This window comes from Lytechinus variegatus, chromosome 7, assembly GCF_018143015.1.
Source record: "Lytechinus variegatus isolate NC3 chromosome 7, Lvar_3.0, whole genome shotgun sequence".
NCBI classification, from domain to species: domain Eukaryota; kingdom Metazoa; phylum Echinodermata; class Echinoidea; order Temnopleuroida; family Toxopneustidae; genus Lytechinus; species Lytechinus variegatus.
Window position 1 is genome coordinate 16,067,202 of NC_054746.1, and position 17,744 is coordinate 16,084,945.

Here is a 17,744-nt window from a genome sequence, read left to right on the forward strand (position 1 = left end):
GAATTATACAATATTTCAATTTTTACGAATTTTATGATTAGGACCTCCTTGCCTGAAGCAAAAAATGTTAGAATAATGAATTCCACGTGTTCGGGGAGGAATGAAACTTCACTTTACATGACAATGACAAGAAAATCAAAATATTTCATATTTCATATAATAAAATACAAAAGAAATTGTGAGTGAGTGATGTCATCAGTTCCCTCATTTGCATACCGACCGAGATGTGCATATAACTGTTTTGTGAAATGAAGCGAAACTTTAAAATGTCATAACTTTCTTATTTTACATCCGATTTTGATGAAATTTTCAGTGTTATGATTGTTGAATTTTTCTCTTTTTATTCAAATCAAGGTTTTGTTGGGGTGGACTTGTCCTTTAAGTATTAATTTTTAGTTGTTATTGTTTTAAGTACATATTGTATATTGCATAGTCAGAAAGATTTAGGGTTTTTTTTTTTATTAATTTGTTTGGATAATTTAGTGCAGAATTTCAGAAGTGTAAGTACAAAATAATTACCACCACATTCATGTATGTCTGTGATTGGATGTTGAAATGCTTAATTTCAGCGTTTTCCCTTTTTTATTGTTAGTAAAACTCTCTCACTCCTTCCTTTTATCTACATGTGTATATATATAATGTTTTCTGTTATATGCATTTATCTGTTTTTTGCCAATAATGGCATTTAACAGTAACTGGAGATTCCCCTTCGCTCCATCACGTACGTCCTGGCATGGGCGGCCTCGGGGGAGGGGGCGGTGTCGTATTTCTTTGTAAGCATTTATTCACCTAATTTTGCTCCTATGATTGTTAGTTTTCTTCAGAACACTTTTTGAAAACATTTGTTGAATATCTTCTACTAGATGTTTAATAATATTATTTTGGTATATGAAATATAGGGGGTAGGGGTCATGCCCCCCAAAAAAAAATCATAATAAGTAAATAATAAATAAAATAAAAATTAAAAATATGACCAAGAAAAAAGGGTAAAAAAAGAAAGAAAAGGAAGGAAAAGTGGTTGATCAAAAGGGTTATCGTATATTGTGTCAAAATCTATCATGAAATTAACTTTTTGTCTAGAAGATAAATATATAAATTTTTGGCTGATTACGCTGACATGTGCGACTAAAGCATTGGTAAGGAAAACTGTGACTGAAATAGTAATTTGTGAAACCACATTATACGGACATACTTACAAAGCCATGTATACCCAAATAAAGAAGATGACTTTTCGTTCGTAATATAACCGTCTCACCCCGGAGCGTTTCATCAAATACTATAGTCGGATATTTCTTCCGACAAAGTTTTGGTCCTTTTAAAATATAGGAAATGTGAAAATAGAAAATGAATAGCCAGTCAATATCAATGAAAGTTTTTAGATGTAGCAACTCATCGAATAATATACGTTGATGAAACGCTCCTCTGATCATTTGCGATCGGTGAGATAACGATATACAATTAAGGAAGTCGGGCTACGTACTATACCGTATATGACCTGGCCCCATGGTCAGAGTTTTAATACATTGATTATCTGGCTAACAAATCACTCTATTCTTATAAGTTTCAAAAAGAGTATATGCATGCATTTACCCGTTTTCTATTTCATGACCTTCTTCGCCACCCCCCCCCCCTCCCCCCCCCTCTCCCTCTCGTTTTCACCCCCATCTCTTAATCCCGCCTCTCCTACCTTCTATAACAAATCACAATTCATTATTTCCTTCTATATCTCTACCATATCCATGAATCGATAAACCTCCCTCACCCCTTCTACTCACTTTTCAACACTTCTTTCCACTCCTCCTCTCACTGACACTGTGAACTTCCTTTTGTTTATCAGTCCCCTTCTCTCTCTTTATAAGCTCATATTCCAGTCATCGTGTACCGGGTCGTGTACTTCACTGATAGTGAAAATAGGTGCCCGTATGCAAACATGTCTGGCAATCTGAATTAATGTTCAAGCTGTTAACAGTGTGTGATTAAATAATTACACTGAGAGCTTTATGTCATGCAAATATTCATTTATAAATATATTCACAGTAGAAGACATTGAATCACATTAACAGTGAAGTATGGAAGACATATTTAAGTCTCTGCTCCCTCATCACAAAGTAACATGTAATAAATTCATACATCAGAATTCACGATATAAGTAGACCTATATTGTGTCATAAAACATGCTTAGTATACATACATTATTTTGATAAACTAAACGTGCGTATTAAATCTATTTTACGCACAAAATTGAAAAAAAAATCAACAATAACACGACTTTGAATACGGGGGAGCGTTTCATCAATATATTCATCCGACAAGTTGCCAGATCTGACATCTTTCCATGATTTTGATTGGCTTAGAGGCACTGTTCCTTTGGTAACTGTCGGATAAAATGGAACTTGTCCGACAAGTCCTTTCATGAAACGCCCCCCTTGTGACTGCATTTCACATTTCTTTTTTTCATCAATTCATGCTTATCAAGTATAAACAACATACAAAAACGGAATGATGATAAAATCATCTTAAATACATTTCAGAAAAACGTAGTAGCACACTAACAGAAAAGGACAAACATAGAGGAGTAAAGTCATTGCAAATATTATCTGGGTTGTTTCTCATTCTGGTCTGTCATTTCGATTGGATCCTGAGGTATCACTCTGAGAATTCACAGGGTGTTGAATTTTGATAAACGAGTTGATTTCATCTTCGGTTATTTCCCGCGTGATGGTTGAGGTATCCGGCCATTTGACTTCAATGGTCACCGGAACATCCGAAGGGCCAAAGCCAAAGTGCGCAACCGGTTCCATCTCGCAGAGGTATCCGGACCCGCCGTCGATGACCCGTAGATGGGAGTTGCCATTCCGCGTCACGACGTTGACGACGGCACCGCGAGCAGGGGCGTTGTTCTGCGTCAAGGGCATGACGCGCAACCACCGATGGTTGGTGGCACGTCTGGAGCGGTATAGAGTTAGAGGTTGACTGGCTGATTCACCATGGGATAGGATGAGCTCCAGCTGACCGTCACCATCGAGATCAGTCACTGCTCCACCTGCGAAGGAATATTCAAAGGGTCATTCTAAAAGAGAATGTCACAAGTCATGAAAATAATGTATCAGTTATCTTTCGGTTAACAGTTCTTGTGCAGATACTCAAGAAATGGACAATGAAAGATAATAACGAACGTCGGATGGTACACAGAGTAATTAAAGCGAAACATGATGTCTTTAGCTATAATGTCTTGGGAGTGTTTGAACTGTTCCAAAGGAACCTGTGCAATTATTACTATTGCCCTCGATCATGTTTGTATACTTTCATTTACCTGTTCCATATCCATTGACCTCTGCAGCATCACCTAGATTGGTCTGTTCTTCAATGTTGACACTCCAATCTCCCGTAGGTCTGATCTTGTAGAGCCTGTTAGGGGCGGGGCCATGGTAGGCAATGTTGTTGAAGTATACTTCGAGGATACCGTCATTATCAAAGTCAGCTGCAATGACCGTCCTGATAGGCGAAGCTTCCTCAAACGAAGCATCGGCAACATTCTGGAAAAAAATGAAAATTATATTACAAAGACGATGAATGTTAAAATAATTCTCAATGACCTAATTGAAACATGCATACATCATTGATAGACGAATGACAACGTTTTACGGTTTCACCATTTAAGATAGTCCTGACGAACAACAGAGTTCAATTGCTCAAAACGTCGAGGCTACCAGTTCCTCTAAGAACTATTCTCCAAAAGATCCTCCCAACAGTCCCTTTCAGGACAATCTCACAAGGTAAAACCGAAAACCTTGTCATCTAGACTCACATCATGCAAACCTTCAAAACTCATCACTGGTAAATGATACCTGGATACTAATAGTGAGGTATACTCGGCATCAAGAGAGACATTATCCCTAAAAATGGCTATTATGCCATGAGTATCAGAAAGAGAAATGATCCCCATGACCCGATTGAGTAGGGGGGGGGGGTAAGACTCACCTGAAACCATCGTCTGTCACCTCTAGTTTTCTGTAAGTAGAGACGGTGATGACCATTCCAGCTCCCGTAGACAATATCTAACTTGCCGTCTCCGTTGAAGTCGGCAAGAGCAACACCTCTCCCGTTCTCTCTTGCATCAGAGATCCCTGCAATATTGTTTGTATAATAAAGATTTTTCGGAGAGTTAAAAATTGGCGTTTGTGATCGCAAGTCATCGGTAAGTGACCAAAACAAAAGTATTACAAATATTTTTACGATGTAACAGCTACATTTTTCTCTTGAAATAAAGTTCTGATTGCATTTCTATCATTCTATAACAGTCATGTGCGGCACCTGTGCTGTTTATCTGGTCACTCATTTTTTAGTTTCTTAATTCGATAGGCATTACATTTCATTATCAAACTGTCTGGCTGTGTTTACTCCAATATTATTCTTAGCAATACTTATAAGTGTTTTTTTAATCTATTTTTTTATTGGGGGATATGCTTGTTTCTTTATTATTTTCATGATTACCAGTTAATAATTTTTTTTTAAATATTCTGTTTATATCTGGTTTTTGTTGACCTAATAAAACATGAATAAAATATAGAGAAATTTAACGTACTTGACGAGGCTGCAACCTCTTCAAAATTTCCGCGTCCATCGTTCTTGTAGAGAAAGTTTGGCCCACCTTCGTTGTCACAAAATATATCTGACCTCCCTTCGTCGTTCAGAATGGGACCAACTGCAACACCTCGGCCACCTGCCAGAAAAGATATACGAATAGGATGATCTCTTCGTTTTATTTGTGACGGTATTAATGAAAACAAAATCTATACTCGACGACGCGACATTTCGTAAGAAAAAAAAAATATAGATAAGAAAACGTTCCTCCTGAGGAGTTTAAGGCATAAAATTCCTCTGTAATATTCCATTCCGGGTTCAAACCCCAACGATCAATAGAGTATAATAGGGAAGGGGAATTACTTTACCCCAATTCATTCCTCGTTTTACGTAGTGGCAGAAACTGTGAGAAGTTCCTTTTTCGCCAATTTTGTTTATGTCACTGTGCATTTGTGGACATATTGAAAAGGGCGTGAAACTAACAAACTAAGTTTCTAAACCGATAAGCTAAATAATATTCCTCCGAAGTAGTCACAAGTATACAAACAAGATTATTTTCACATTTCTGATTGTGCAGAACATCGAAAAGGGCTCCATACATGTGTGAATAAAAGTAATTCTTATACAAGAACTTACCAGTATATCCTTCAACGCCTACTTCAGATGCGACGTTTCGGATCTTGATGATACCAGCGCTGACGTCACTTTGAGTCTCATCCATTTCTACCATAGCACAGGGACCAATGGGTGGGGATACCCATCTGTTAGCATAGTTTGATAGATAGATGGAGTAGCGACCGGTTCCTTTACGATCAATACACGCCACAGAACGACCTGTTTAGAAAAATTCAGTATAAATTCAAATAAATTCATAAAAGAAGAAAAAAATATTGCAACCTTGCTCCAACCTTATTATACGAAATATTACTTCACTTGACCTTAGTAGTTGAAAACACAAAATGTCATCATTATCCATTAAAGTTCCTTCAAATTTGTGTTGTCATTATTATCATTATCACTATTATTGTCATAACCATTTTTTTCAAAACATATAGCGAAATCAGTACGTCGATTTATAATGAAAGCACAATGCATATATCATCTCTTCAGAATTGATTGATCTTAACAAAATTCTGGTTACATAAAACGGCGGATATTATTTTAAAGATCTTAGTAGGTACTTCTTAAAAAAAAAATTATAGGCCTAAAATGTTGATAATTTCATCTTGGAAGAACATCCAATGATTTCAGCGAGGAAGATTTCAACATAATTATCAACCTTTATTCATATTTTGTTTCAGAAGCGAATTTTATTGCATCATGAGATTATAGTGATTGCGTTCCTCACCAGCATACTGATTAATGACGTTTGAATTGATCGTATCCGACAGTACATCTTCATATCGGTCATTCCTCCATTTAAAGAGCTTGTCCATGTACTGCTTCCGGCCACTGTAAGCATTGTTCGTGTTCAAGAAATAAATTTCTTCCCGCCCATCACCGTCGACGTCACATGCGCAGACGCCTATTGCGCTTCCTCTTTGATCACGGAGTTGGTAGTATGGCGAAGTGGGGTCATCGATGGCGAGGTTTTCGAGTCGTCTTGTTTCGTGGTTATATTTAAGGACTAAGTTAGGACCGTCGAACCTACGAAGGAAGATTGTTTGAAATAGATTTTATGATAGAATGATCGGATAATTGTCAAGATGTTTCAGCAAACAAGTCTGGTCATGCTAAGAGGCGAAAAGTGACAGTATCTGCATCACTTTACTGCAATGATAAACAAAATTAAAGAAAGCGAATAACCAAAGAAATCGACGCATTTATAAGCATCATTATAATTTTCGTATGAAATGCTGAAATTATTTGAAACAGGAGCTACTGTTTCTGTAATAAACATGAATGGTGGACAGCATTCGGAATCCTTTGTTAGAATAAGAATGACCAAAGTCTATTGATTATTATGTATTTTATATAAGCAAATATACATTTATATACTGTACATCATTATTCTCAGCATGCCAGGGAAATCGCAGCTAAATATTGTGCTGCCTATTGACGATTTTGGCATGCTTAGGATTTTTTTATCAGATTAATGGTTTAACGTACACAATCAAACACAGTTATCATCGATCAACGTACCCAGCAACGATGATTTCGAGTTCTCCGTCGTTGTCAACATCTGTTACAGCGACGCCGTAATTCTTCTGGACTGGATTGGAATCATCAGAGAATCCTTCCCTCATCGACTCAAACCACGGCCCCGACGACGACGACGAAACACCAGCATAGCCTGGCTCATGATATTCAGGATGATGATGATATCGATGATGATGACCGGCGTAGTAATGATTATTAACTCCTCGATGGGGCATTGTTGAAGGGTTTGATGGGTTGGTTGCCATGGCTACAGATGATGGTGATGAGTGGATGGTAGACTTGAGGAGGACTACAGAGACCAAGCCTGCCATATAGCGAAGGGATGGACGAATTAGGTTAGCCAACATGATGGCAGTCATAGGGTTGGCCAATTCAAACAATCTGCAATATTGAGGAAGACCGAATGGTGTAATGAATAAACCGTGTACAAAAATGGGTAATATGACAAGTCGAGCGGTAAAGTAAGATAATCATAAAATTTAGAGTGACGTAAATTGTTATCCATAAGATGCGATCAAGAAAAAGTGCATATAATACAAGAAAAAAAAACCTATAGCTCGCAAGTACAATATAGTCATGAGTTTAATTTACTCAAGATATTATTCATTTGTTTCTCTTTTTTAAAGTGCAATATCAAATGCGTTAATTGTATTTTATTCTATCTTCAGTGAACATTATTATAAACCGAATTATGCAGCCGCTTTTGAGCAGCGAATATCCAGGCTGAAAATATTTATATCTTAATACTTAGAGTAGAAACTGAGCAAAATGCCGAAAAAATTATCAAAATCGGATAACAAAAAGTTATTGAATTTTAAAGTTTAGCAATATTTAGTGAAGACAGTCGTCATGAATATTCATTAGGTGGGCTGATGATGTCACATCTCCACTTGTTCTTTTGTATTTTATTATATGAAATAAGGTTTATTCATTTTTTTCCTCCAAGAACTAGAAAAAGGATTGACAACTGATTTAGTGCATTATATATTTATTGCTGCAACTTATTTCATTATAAGGGAGACATATTATTCACACAAGTATGAAATACTGAAAAAAATATGATTTTATGTAATAAAGTAAGAAAACGGAAAGTGGAGATGTGACATCATCAGCCCACCTAATGAATATTCACGACGACTGTTTTCACAAAATATTGCTTAACTTTACACTTCAAGAACTTTATTATTTGTTATCTGAGAAATTTTCGGCATTTTGCTCAGTTTCTATAAGATATTTCAGCCCGGCCGGACCATGCATCCCTTTAAAAGAAGAAAAAAAGGGTTTCTGCTTAAATAACTTCTATTATTGCTACTATAATTATTTCAAAAGCCATTATAAAGGCATATAGTTCATAACAATTTTTAGTTGGCGTGCTTTATTCCTTTCCAAAATATTCATAATCCAAATGTTAGTTCGATCATGATAAAGAAAGAATATTACGAGAAATTTATGAAAAACAATGTATAGTTTTCCGTGATATCAGTTGACAGAGAGAATATAGTTCCATGCAAACATATGGGAGGGTATATTCTGCTCTTTAATATTCTCGGATAAATAAAAATCATAAATTGCAACATCACATCCCGGATCACCTCATTTATAAGAATAAAAATCATAAAAGAAAAAATATTAAGTGAAGAAACCGAACATGAAATAGCAACATTTACAACACTTACCTCTGGCTTTGGGAAGGAATCCAACGGAGCAGAACTGCCGTTCGTACGCATTTACTTCACACGTCTGCAATATATCTGCTCTGGTCAGTTTGGTTTGGTCAAGCATTTGCAGTCAAGCTGCTGGTCAATTCTCCTTCGGACAATAGCACGTTATAAAAGCGAAGTTTCATAATGATGAAGACTGGTATAGCCTCTGCCTCTATACGCAATGAAGCATCCGGTGATCAAACGCTTGAGATTTTGTACCAGTCTCTCAGCTGGAGATACACGTGCCAAATGAGCCATTCATAACATGTGTGTTGCGTAAGTTTATTTATGTATAGCCCGACATAATATCGTCTGCTACGCTTCTTTGCCTTTGACACCCTACTTTGTTTGTTATTGTGCATTTGTTGCTGGAATTGACTTTCATCAGTCCTACCGAAATAAGTTATGCAAACCTGCATAACTTGAATAAAACCTAGATCCTCCAGTAACTTCCATAAACTTTGTGTGGCATGCGTTTTTTTATTATAAATTAATAACCCTATTTTGTTCAAATAAAATGGCCTTTTCAGCCTAAATGTCCAAGTTAATTCATGAAACGCTCTCCTGGCTTGCCTCTCACTTTCAAAAAGACGGAAATAAAGTTCATCGAATTGAAATCATAAATATTATCTGCATAAAAATACCGGTTACACTTCGTAATTCCGAAAGTTCTTATTCCGAAGTTTCGTAATTCCGAAACACGTAAATTGCCTATACCTCGATGTTCGTTAATCCAAAAACGTTAAAGGGTTCGTTAGGTTCGATGTTCCGAGGTTCGTTAATCCGAAAACGAAATAATGTTTATTGTTCCGAAGGATCGCTAGTCCTGCAGGACTGTTTGTCCCAGAAAATACCATTTCCAAAGATATCAATCGCAATTATCAAACGTGTTTTGATTTCATATTTGACAGAGTTTTATTTGAGACCAAATAGTTATTTTTTTTTCAGCGGTATGCTTAATTGTCTGATTTTCATCTTTTCATTCAAATCAACCTGTTTCGGGGTGAACTTAAACAAAAAAGGAAACTGATAAATCGACTTTCGAACACCGGACATGTTCAATGAATTTTTATTTTATTTTTTTTTTTTGGGGGGGAATAGAACTATAAAGGGTAAACCCTCTCCCTCCGTGCGATATGCCCCCTTTCCCCCTCTCTCCCTAAAGAGAGGCTTCCTACCTGTATTTTCCTTTCTTCCTTCAACCCTTCACCCGGCCCTTCCCTCTTCATTTTGCATCAGCATCTCTAAAAAATAAACTTTTCCATTTTCTGAAATGGTTTGCTAATAATCCTCTGTTTCGCTTATTTCTTTCGTCTTGTTTGTCTAACTGTATTTTATGTCATTTCCTTTTTTTTATTTCACCAGGCGAGTTTTTTTCCTAATAAATGACATTTTGTAGAAAAAAAAAAGCTGAGGTGTATCGGGAACAATTGCGCAGAATAACGTGTGGAGCTGCCTTTAATTTTATTTACAGACTTTGTCTTTGAAACAAAACAAAAATATATTATTGTAATGAGCCATAACTTTCATTTTGGAAACAAAATACATTTTTTCGTCTTAATTAAGAAACAAACCAAACAGCAGTGGCGTCCAGATGATGGAGATCTTGCCCCCCCCCCAAAAAAAAAAGGGAAGGGTGAAAAAATACATTATTTTCTGAATATCATGACAATATTATTACAAAATTGGATTTTTGTAATAAGATGTCGAAATTTGTTAAGGTCTGTAGTATAGAGAGACACGAAATAATAGAGGCCTACATTACTAAGCTGCATTACTAAACTCAGTGTTCTAGCAATATCACACAATAGAGACGTTTTCTAATTAGGCATTACTAGTATTAGATATATCTATTTCTCTGTGGATCACACTTGGTAACTAAAACGGCCTATATTCTCCTCACAATAAAAAAAATCAATAATAGAATCGATAGTGGTAAAGACAAAGAACGGAAAGAGTATTTCATATTTCAACTGAACGCTTACCGAGGACACTGTTCATCATTGTTTTAATTTTCAATAAATCTCTATGCAGCTGTTAAGATTTTTCCATTGTAATTGTAAAACATAAGTTTGATTAAACTCAATTTTCTGTTTGATGATGTATCAGTCAGAATTTATCAACCAACGGGAACGAATGGTCGTGTATTTATTCGAGCCTTGTTCGCTCATTGCAGGGACTGGATGAACAATGATTTGAATGATATTGTTCACTTCAATTTTATTTTCATTCACTATCTAAAAACTCTGTGATTAATGAAAGGACTTTTGTAGATGAAGTCAAAGTTGGAAATTTGGAACGTTAGATGAAACTTGGAGAAATAATTGAAATTTGCAAGTTACAGGTGAGATCTACGCTTCAATTGATAAAAAAAAATGTTGTGCATTAACTATTAGAATATTAATAACAATATTTTAGTATAGCCTTATCTCTCAAAAGAAAAAGAAATGCAGAATACAGTGTGTTTATTGGGCTTTTCATGAACTCATGGATACATTGGTAAAAATTAATGATTGATATTTGATATGTTTTAATATAAATGAAGAGATATGTCTATGTAGATGACGTACTTGTTTTACTTTCGTAAATATATACATTTTTTCTATTTTCACATCTATCTTCTCTAGACACCGAGATGGCAAGCCAAGACCAAGAAGAATCCAAGAAATTGGATTGCTCCATATGTCATGATCTGCCAGAAGATCCAAAACTTCTTTCGTGTGGACATACATTTTGTAAGAATTGCTTGTCCCTTGTATTAAAGTCTCAAATGAAAGACGCGGAGCTGTCTTGCCCAGATTGTTTGAAGATTAGTACCATCAATGACAGCGACGTTTCTACATTAGAAATCAACACCGAACTTGAGGCAAAATTGGAAGCTATGAAGAGCGCAGAGAAGCTCTGTTCTGTATGCGAAGAGGGGGAGGAATCTACGGCTGTGGCGTACTGCCAAACCTGTCAGGATCATCTGTGTGAAGATTGTCTGGATGTCCACAGGAAATGGAAGAAAAACGCAAAACACGAAGTGGTGAACGTTGATGACATCAAGACCGGTGGAGTTAAGGTCAAAGAGACTTGTCCTAAGCATCCATCAAATGAACGAGAATGCATCTGCACTTCCTGTAAAGTAGCAATCTGCCTAAGATGCCGTATGGAGAACCACTCTGGGCCTGACCATGCTGTCGAGGAAGTGCCCGAGTTCTTGATGAGAATTAAATCTGACATCGGATCTCTTCTGGAGAAAACCCAACAGAAGATAGCAATAGTCGAGAACCACGTGAAGGTTGTGGATGAAGAATCAACAAAGGTTGATGAAATCATTGATGAAAGGATAGTGAGCATCAACGAAATGTTTGAGGAGAGTCTAACAGCGCTGTTGGAGAAAAAGACAAAGCTGATAGACATGTGCAAGGGACATAGAGAAGTTCTCATGGCTGAACTGCAACACGCAAGAGACAGCGATGTCCAGTTGATAGATGGCTATAAGAGCGCTTCTGAGTTAGTCAACAATGGAGCCAAGGTTCTGCTCGAGGGCCAGGCTCTGAGTGTTCACAATAACATCACAGCTGATTTGCAGAAACTGTTGAAACATCGTGAACCGAGCGACGAACAAGCGACGAACATCACAAAGAGGGCAGCGAATGTTGAATTGAGGCTCTATCGAGATAAGCTGGGTCTAGGTGAAGTAATCTTGAACAACTGGACTTTGGAGAAGATAAACCATTTTCCTCTATCTGGATCAGATGTGTATGACCTTGTACCTGTACTTGATGGCAAAATGGCAGTTGGGTATCTGGGTGGTGGTGTTGAGCTCTTCACGGTAGACGGACCACAGGAAATGGTGCGAACACCAACCAAGCTCATGTACAGGCCTTCCACGCAAGGTGTTAGAAGGTCCTCAAAGACAGTACTCCACGATGAAAATGTTGGGCATGTGGCTGTCCTGTCCGATGGTCGCTACGTGGTGCAAAACGAGAAGCATGTCATATCCCTCTACACACGAGAATGGAAGAAGGAAGATGTAGAATTCGAGACACTCCGTGAGGACGGTTTTGGAGGCCTGGGTGTGGACGTGGAGGATCACATCTACGTTGGTTACTGGTCAGCTAAGAAGATCCTGGTGTTCAATCCAGAGGGCGGGGCACCTATCAATGAGCTTGCTTGTCACGACTATGAACCAGTTGAGATATGTCCTATGCGTCACAGCAAGATGCTGGTGGTTCGTGATCTTCTCACAGTCAGAGTGGTCGATGATAAGGGCAGGGTGAAACACGAGGTCGACAGACGTTTCATCTCGGGTCGGATGGCCGTTCTACGGGATGACAATATTCTCATAGGTTGGGTGAAGGATGAAGGTGTGCTCTGTGTTGAGATGTACAGTCACCATCTCAAGTATGTGAACACCGTCCTTTCCGACTTCCCATTCAATGGGGAGTTTCGTATGATGAGAGAATTTTCCAGCGGTGAGATCGCCATTTGTGACAACACAAGCTTCTACGTGTTTCTCAAGAAAAAATGAGTTTTACCACTTTCATTCCGAAAATCATTTCTTCTTCCATGCTGCTAGTTAAGAATAAGATAATTAATTTTGTTAATTTGTTTGTGTCTATTTGTGTTCATTTGGTTGGTAACGATTTAAAACTGGCAGGTCTAATATTCAGTGAAAAGTTCATTCATAAGAAAACTCTCTCCATTTGTTTTCCATGAAATTATCAGTCATCACTTTTGTTTACATGAAAGAGAAATTTGTAATAATAGTTGTAGTATATTTCAACAGTGAAATACAAAGTATACAGTAGCTCCTTAATTAGATCGGTATAATCAATAGAAAGACATTCCGCTTTACTCTTTCAAATTCATAATTAACCAATATAGATAAGTAGAAATAGATTTGAGCTATAGATGAAACGACAGAAAAAGTATATCATGATATGTACCTTATCAAACTACTTATTAGTTGCATACTGTCCCGAGAGTGAAAAGTTGACCTTGCTACCATTTCAGGGGCCCGTTGCAGAAAGAGTTGCGTTTAAACGCAAGTCAAAAAATCAATTGCAAGTCAGAAATGCGCGCTGTTAATTGGTTGAAAATCAAGTTGCGCGTGATTTTTAGAGTTGCGTTTGATTGCAACTCTTTCTGCAACAGGCCCCAGATGGCAGTTATCAACATGCAGGTTACATTATTTTGTAGGTAGGCCTATTTATGGTAGCAAGTGAGCTTACCTTATTTAGTCCAATTCAAAAAAATCAAAAGAAAATTTGTTTCAAATAGAAAAGGCAAGTACATTAGATTACATTAGCCAGTTACATTATTGTTCTTTGACAGAGCACATCTATCATTACATCACATCCAATCATGTAAGCCAAGGAATAGAATTAAATTACTAAGAAATTTCTGAAAACTGGCGTACTCCTGAATTTCCTATTCAATGCTGCAAAAAAATATCACAGAAATAGGAACACACGAGTTAAAATGGCAGATTTCTTGTCCCCCCAAATTAGTAGTCTTATCTATCATTGGCAGTTATATGCCATCATCACCACCATCATACACAGACACCATTACCACAACCAAATCAACACCACCATCATCATCGTCACTGTCACCATCATCATTACCATCATTATCATCATCACCACCATGTGTCGCCATCATCATCATCATCATCACAATCAACTGCGTCTGTATGACAGGTTCAATGACCCTGAAAGATTCAACATCGTTGAGTCATCTGTTTGTGCATTTCATATTGTTCCGCATTATGTGATTAAATCAAAGCATTTACGAAGTCTAATTCTCCTCATCTTCTTTCCAAGTGACAAGCCTTTTATGGCAGCCTATCATATATCCATGCTTCTGAATTTTCCCTTTTTACTGTTCTATGGGATGGACAGTCATTTTGACTATTGTTTTGAGTAAGATGAACAGTAATAGTTAGTCAATAGTATTTAGTCATTTTTTCTTGACTGCATTGTGTACCAGTAAATGGCTTATTGAAATGTATTATAATAGACGTTCATTCAGTTTTGCAAAAGTAAGATGACACAAGAAAACTGTCCATAAGCTGTACAGCTATGTATGGTTTTTATACAGACTCAACAACTATGAATCATTGTGTCTGAATATTTCCAACACAATTTTAGAAAATAAAATGGCTGTTTTACCCACAATACCTATCAAATTGTGACAACTAAAACAACCAAATCCATTTTATATAATGTAAAGATCAACTGTGAAGATACATGTATTAATAGGCCTACTTAATATCACTTCTGCTTAAACTGGTGAGTTTTAAAAGGTGACTGTTGTGATAACTAGCATTTACTCAAAATGATTGTATTTTCTTCTTTCTAAAGAAAAAAATACCTTAAACAATGGAAAAGATCTCATTAAAAAGTCAAGTCAGACGAGAATTAAATAATGTTAACATTTAATTTCAAACAAAATACTTTTTTTTTCATACAACAGTATTCACTGAGTGAATCATATCCCAGATTATTACACAAAGAGAAAACAAAAGAGAGAAAAAAAATAATACAAACAAAAATCACAAAAATACATTGTAATTTGCATTGTGCTAATTGAAAAATAGTGCTTGAATAAACAAAATACATCATACCTAACTAACCACACCAATGAATTTTAACATCAGTGTAAGATAGTTATTAATTGCCAATGGTGATCTGTACACACAAAATATACCAGATAAACGTGCATTAGTTGATACAATGATATTGATAATGTGAAATAACCAAATAATATGTAGAATTTGTCTGCATTATGTCATCATCACAGTTTAAAGGGGCTCATCCTCTTTCTATTTAGATATAAACTCTGGACTCTTGTATTGAGTTAATATGAATATTCATGGATGCTTCATTTATTAGGAATAAAAAAAAAGCCCCATTACAGGCCTTAAAACCACAGAAATATTTATATTTGAAACATACTTGTGTCAATTTCATATAAACAATCACCACGATAAATATACAAGATCAGATAAGAACATCCACAGTGTTGGCATTAACTCCATTGCCATGTAGATACACATATCAACATTCCATCGTAAACACACTTCAATAATGCTAAAGATAACCATTTACCTTTGGCAGAAATTTTGTTGCCAATATATACTGTCCTATATTCAAGATTTATCAAAGGCACATCTTACAAATAAATTTCATAATATCCTTCTCAGTCCTCACGTTTAACCTAATGTGGTCTAAGACAATCGCAACTCGTGATAACAGACAATGTTTTTTTTCCTTAAAATTTTTATTTATATAGTTTTGAGGAAACAACCAGTCTGCCTCGAACCTCAGCCCACCATTATTGAGGAGATAAGAATATTTTCATAGTAAGACAGGAAACATCATCAGAATTTCAGTTAGATTTATATAGAACTAGAAAAACACTAAATAATCTTATAATTATATACAAATGTAATTACATTATTGAAGACAAACAGCCTATAAATCTCTAAAACATGTACAAATTTCTTACTTCATTAATACAATTTTTTTCACGAAGTAAATGAAACATAATTTGATGGAACTCCAAGACAATATCCTATAAAAAAAACATAATTTTCATACAAAAATCATTGTCCAAGCCAAGACATAATGCAAGATTGCTGCAAGCATATCTACGCTTGATAGATGTCTAATATCTACGCTTGATAGAAGTCTAATTCACACACTGAGTAATGTACATTTGTGCGCTATTGGACATCATTTTACATTTCTTATCAGTCTGGCTGACAGATCTTTTTCTCACAAATCAAGAGCGCATCTGAATGATCTACTCCAACATTAAAATGACGACTTCTTTTCAACTCTGACTATTTGTCAAAGGAATGTATAATGGTTGGATATCAAGTTGCCAGCACTTTATCAAATAAAAATGTTCAAATTTACCAATAATTTTTCAACATTCCAAACATCCATTTTAGTTAACTAAATTTAATATCTGCATATGTATCACAAATATTTTGGGGGAAAAAATGTAAAAAAATATTTGAAATATTGAATGCAATGGTAATACTATCTGTGTACATCAATTCAGAGCCAATAGAATTTCAAAATGGTGCACATTATAAAGCTGAAGCATGTTTGCTTTTATTGTGTGTAGAGTCAGTGTGTGGCACTGTAATGATGTATTTACTATTTATACCCAACAAAGGGACAATTTTATTGATGAAATAATTGAGCACACCTGTAAACTTGTAAAACATGAAGAATAAATGTGCACATCACACAGATTCCATACAGTACAACACAATGAATTAACATATCAGTCCTGTTCAAATTGTAATTATTAATAAGAATACATGCCATATCAACAGCCAATGTCCATGGTTGAAATAATTCCTTGGTTGCCAAAAGAACAAGGATGAGATCATTCATTTAGAAGAGACCAAAGATGGTTTCATTATCGGTGTCAATGTCGATGTCGTAGAAACATGGTCTGGTCGGCAAGCCAGGCATGGTGCTCATCTGTAGGTGAAAATGAATCAACCACTCATTAGCTTCAAACTTTTGTCTCAAATATAAACAAACATACTTTAAAGGACTTTTAACATGGTTTGCAGAAGATTTACAAAGACCAAGTTTGAAAAGTTTTTAAAATTCCGAATCCATGGTGATGATGCATAAGAAACTTATTATAATTATGATAACCTTTAATGAAAAAAAATATTCTTAATTGGGTATTGAGCAATGTTACCATGACAATTACACTTGTGGCAGAGTTAAAAGAAATCATGAACTTAATGCTCTAGCGTACATATTCACTTTTGAATAACATTCAAATCAGAATGAAAATAATGACATATTTTACAATTTCATCACAAGTAAAAGTCAACTTGGTTGAAAGGGTATTCACAAGAAAAATATGTTGAGCTGACCTATTTCTATGGAAACTATTTGCACAATCATTTTTATGTTTCAAGCAGATTTTTAATTTCATCCATCTTTTGGAATTGATAAGGCGATGAATATTGGAAATGGTACTTACGGTTCCCACAAGAGGGTAGAGGAAACCTGCCCCTACGCTGGCTCGTACATCCCTGATTGGTAGAGTGAATCCAGAGGGCGTGCCCTTCCTAGATGGGTCATGTGATAAGGAGAGATGAGTCTTGGCCATACAGATGGGTAGATCGTTGAATCCCTGGCTTCGATAAAGATTGATCTTCTTCTGTGCCTCCTCAGAGAGTTCAATGCCATCGGCTCCATAGATCTTCTGGGCGATGGTTGATATCTTATCTTCAACGGGACTCTAAAGAAGTGAAACATTGAT

General features: G+C 36.1%; 3 protein-coding genes across 4 annotated transcripts in view; 1 reads left to right on the forward strand and 2 right to left on the reverse strand.

Moving 5' to 3' along the window:
• Positions 1–2,461: 2,461 nt before the first annotated feature.
• LOC121418554 (cartilage acidic protein 1-like) lies at positions 2,462–7,123 on the reverse strand. The gene is made up of 7 exons (XM_041612483.1): positions 6,727–7,123; positions 5,933–6,231; positions 5,221–5,418; positions 4,586–4,723; positions 3,982–4,127; positions 3,314–3,536; positions 2,462–3,043 (listed from the first exon to the last, which is right to left on the reverse strand). Exons 1-7 carry the CDS (start codon positions 7,101–7,103, stop codon positions 2,610–2,612), a joined length of 1,815 nt encoding a protein of 604 aa, XP_041468417.1. The 5' UTR covers positions 7,104–7,123; the 3' UTR covers positions 2,462–2,609.
• A 3,955-nt stretch (positions 7,124–11,078) lies between these two features.
• LOC121417971 lies at positions 11,079–13,475 on the forward strand. Its single transcript, XM_041611677.1, has one exon. The coding sequence runs from the start codon at positions 11,083–11,085 to the stop codon at positions 12,964–12,966; it is 1,884 nt and encodes a 627-aa protein (XP_041467611.1). The 5' UTR covers positions 11,079–11,082; the 3' UTR covers positions 12,967–13,475.
• Positions 13,476–16,228: 2,753 nt separating this feature from the next.
• The window catches only part of LOC121418555 (C-1-tetrahydrofolate synthase, cytoplasmic-like), a 34,646-nt gene continuing 33,130 nt past the window's right edge, over positions 16,229–17,744 (reverse strand). For both annotated transcript variants that reach the window (XM_041612486.1, XM_041612484.1), the window contains 2 exons: positions 17,463–17,723; positions 16,229–16,942 (listed from right to left, as the gene is read on the reverse strand). In XM_041612486.1, the coding sequence (XP_041468420.1) occupies positions 16,853–16,942; positions 17,463–17,723 (351 nt within the window). In that variant the 3' untranslated portion in view covers positions 16,229–16,852. The remainder of the gene's footprint in view (positions 16,943–17,462; positions 17,724–17,744) is intronic.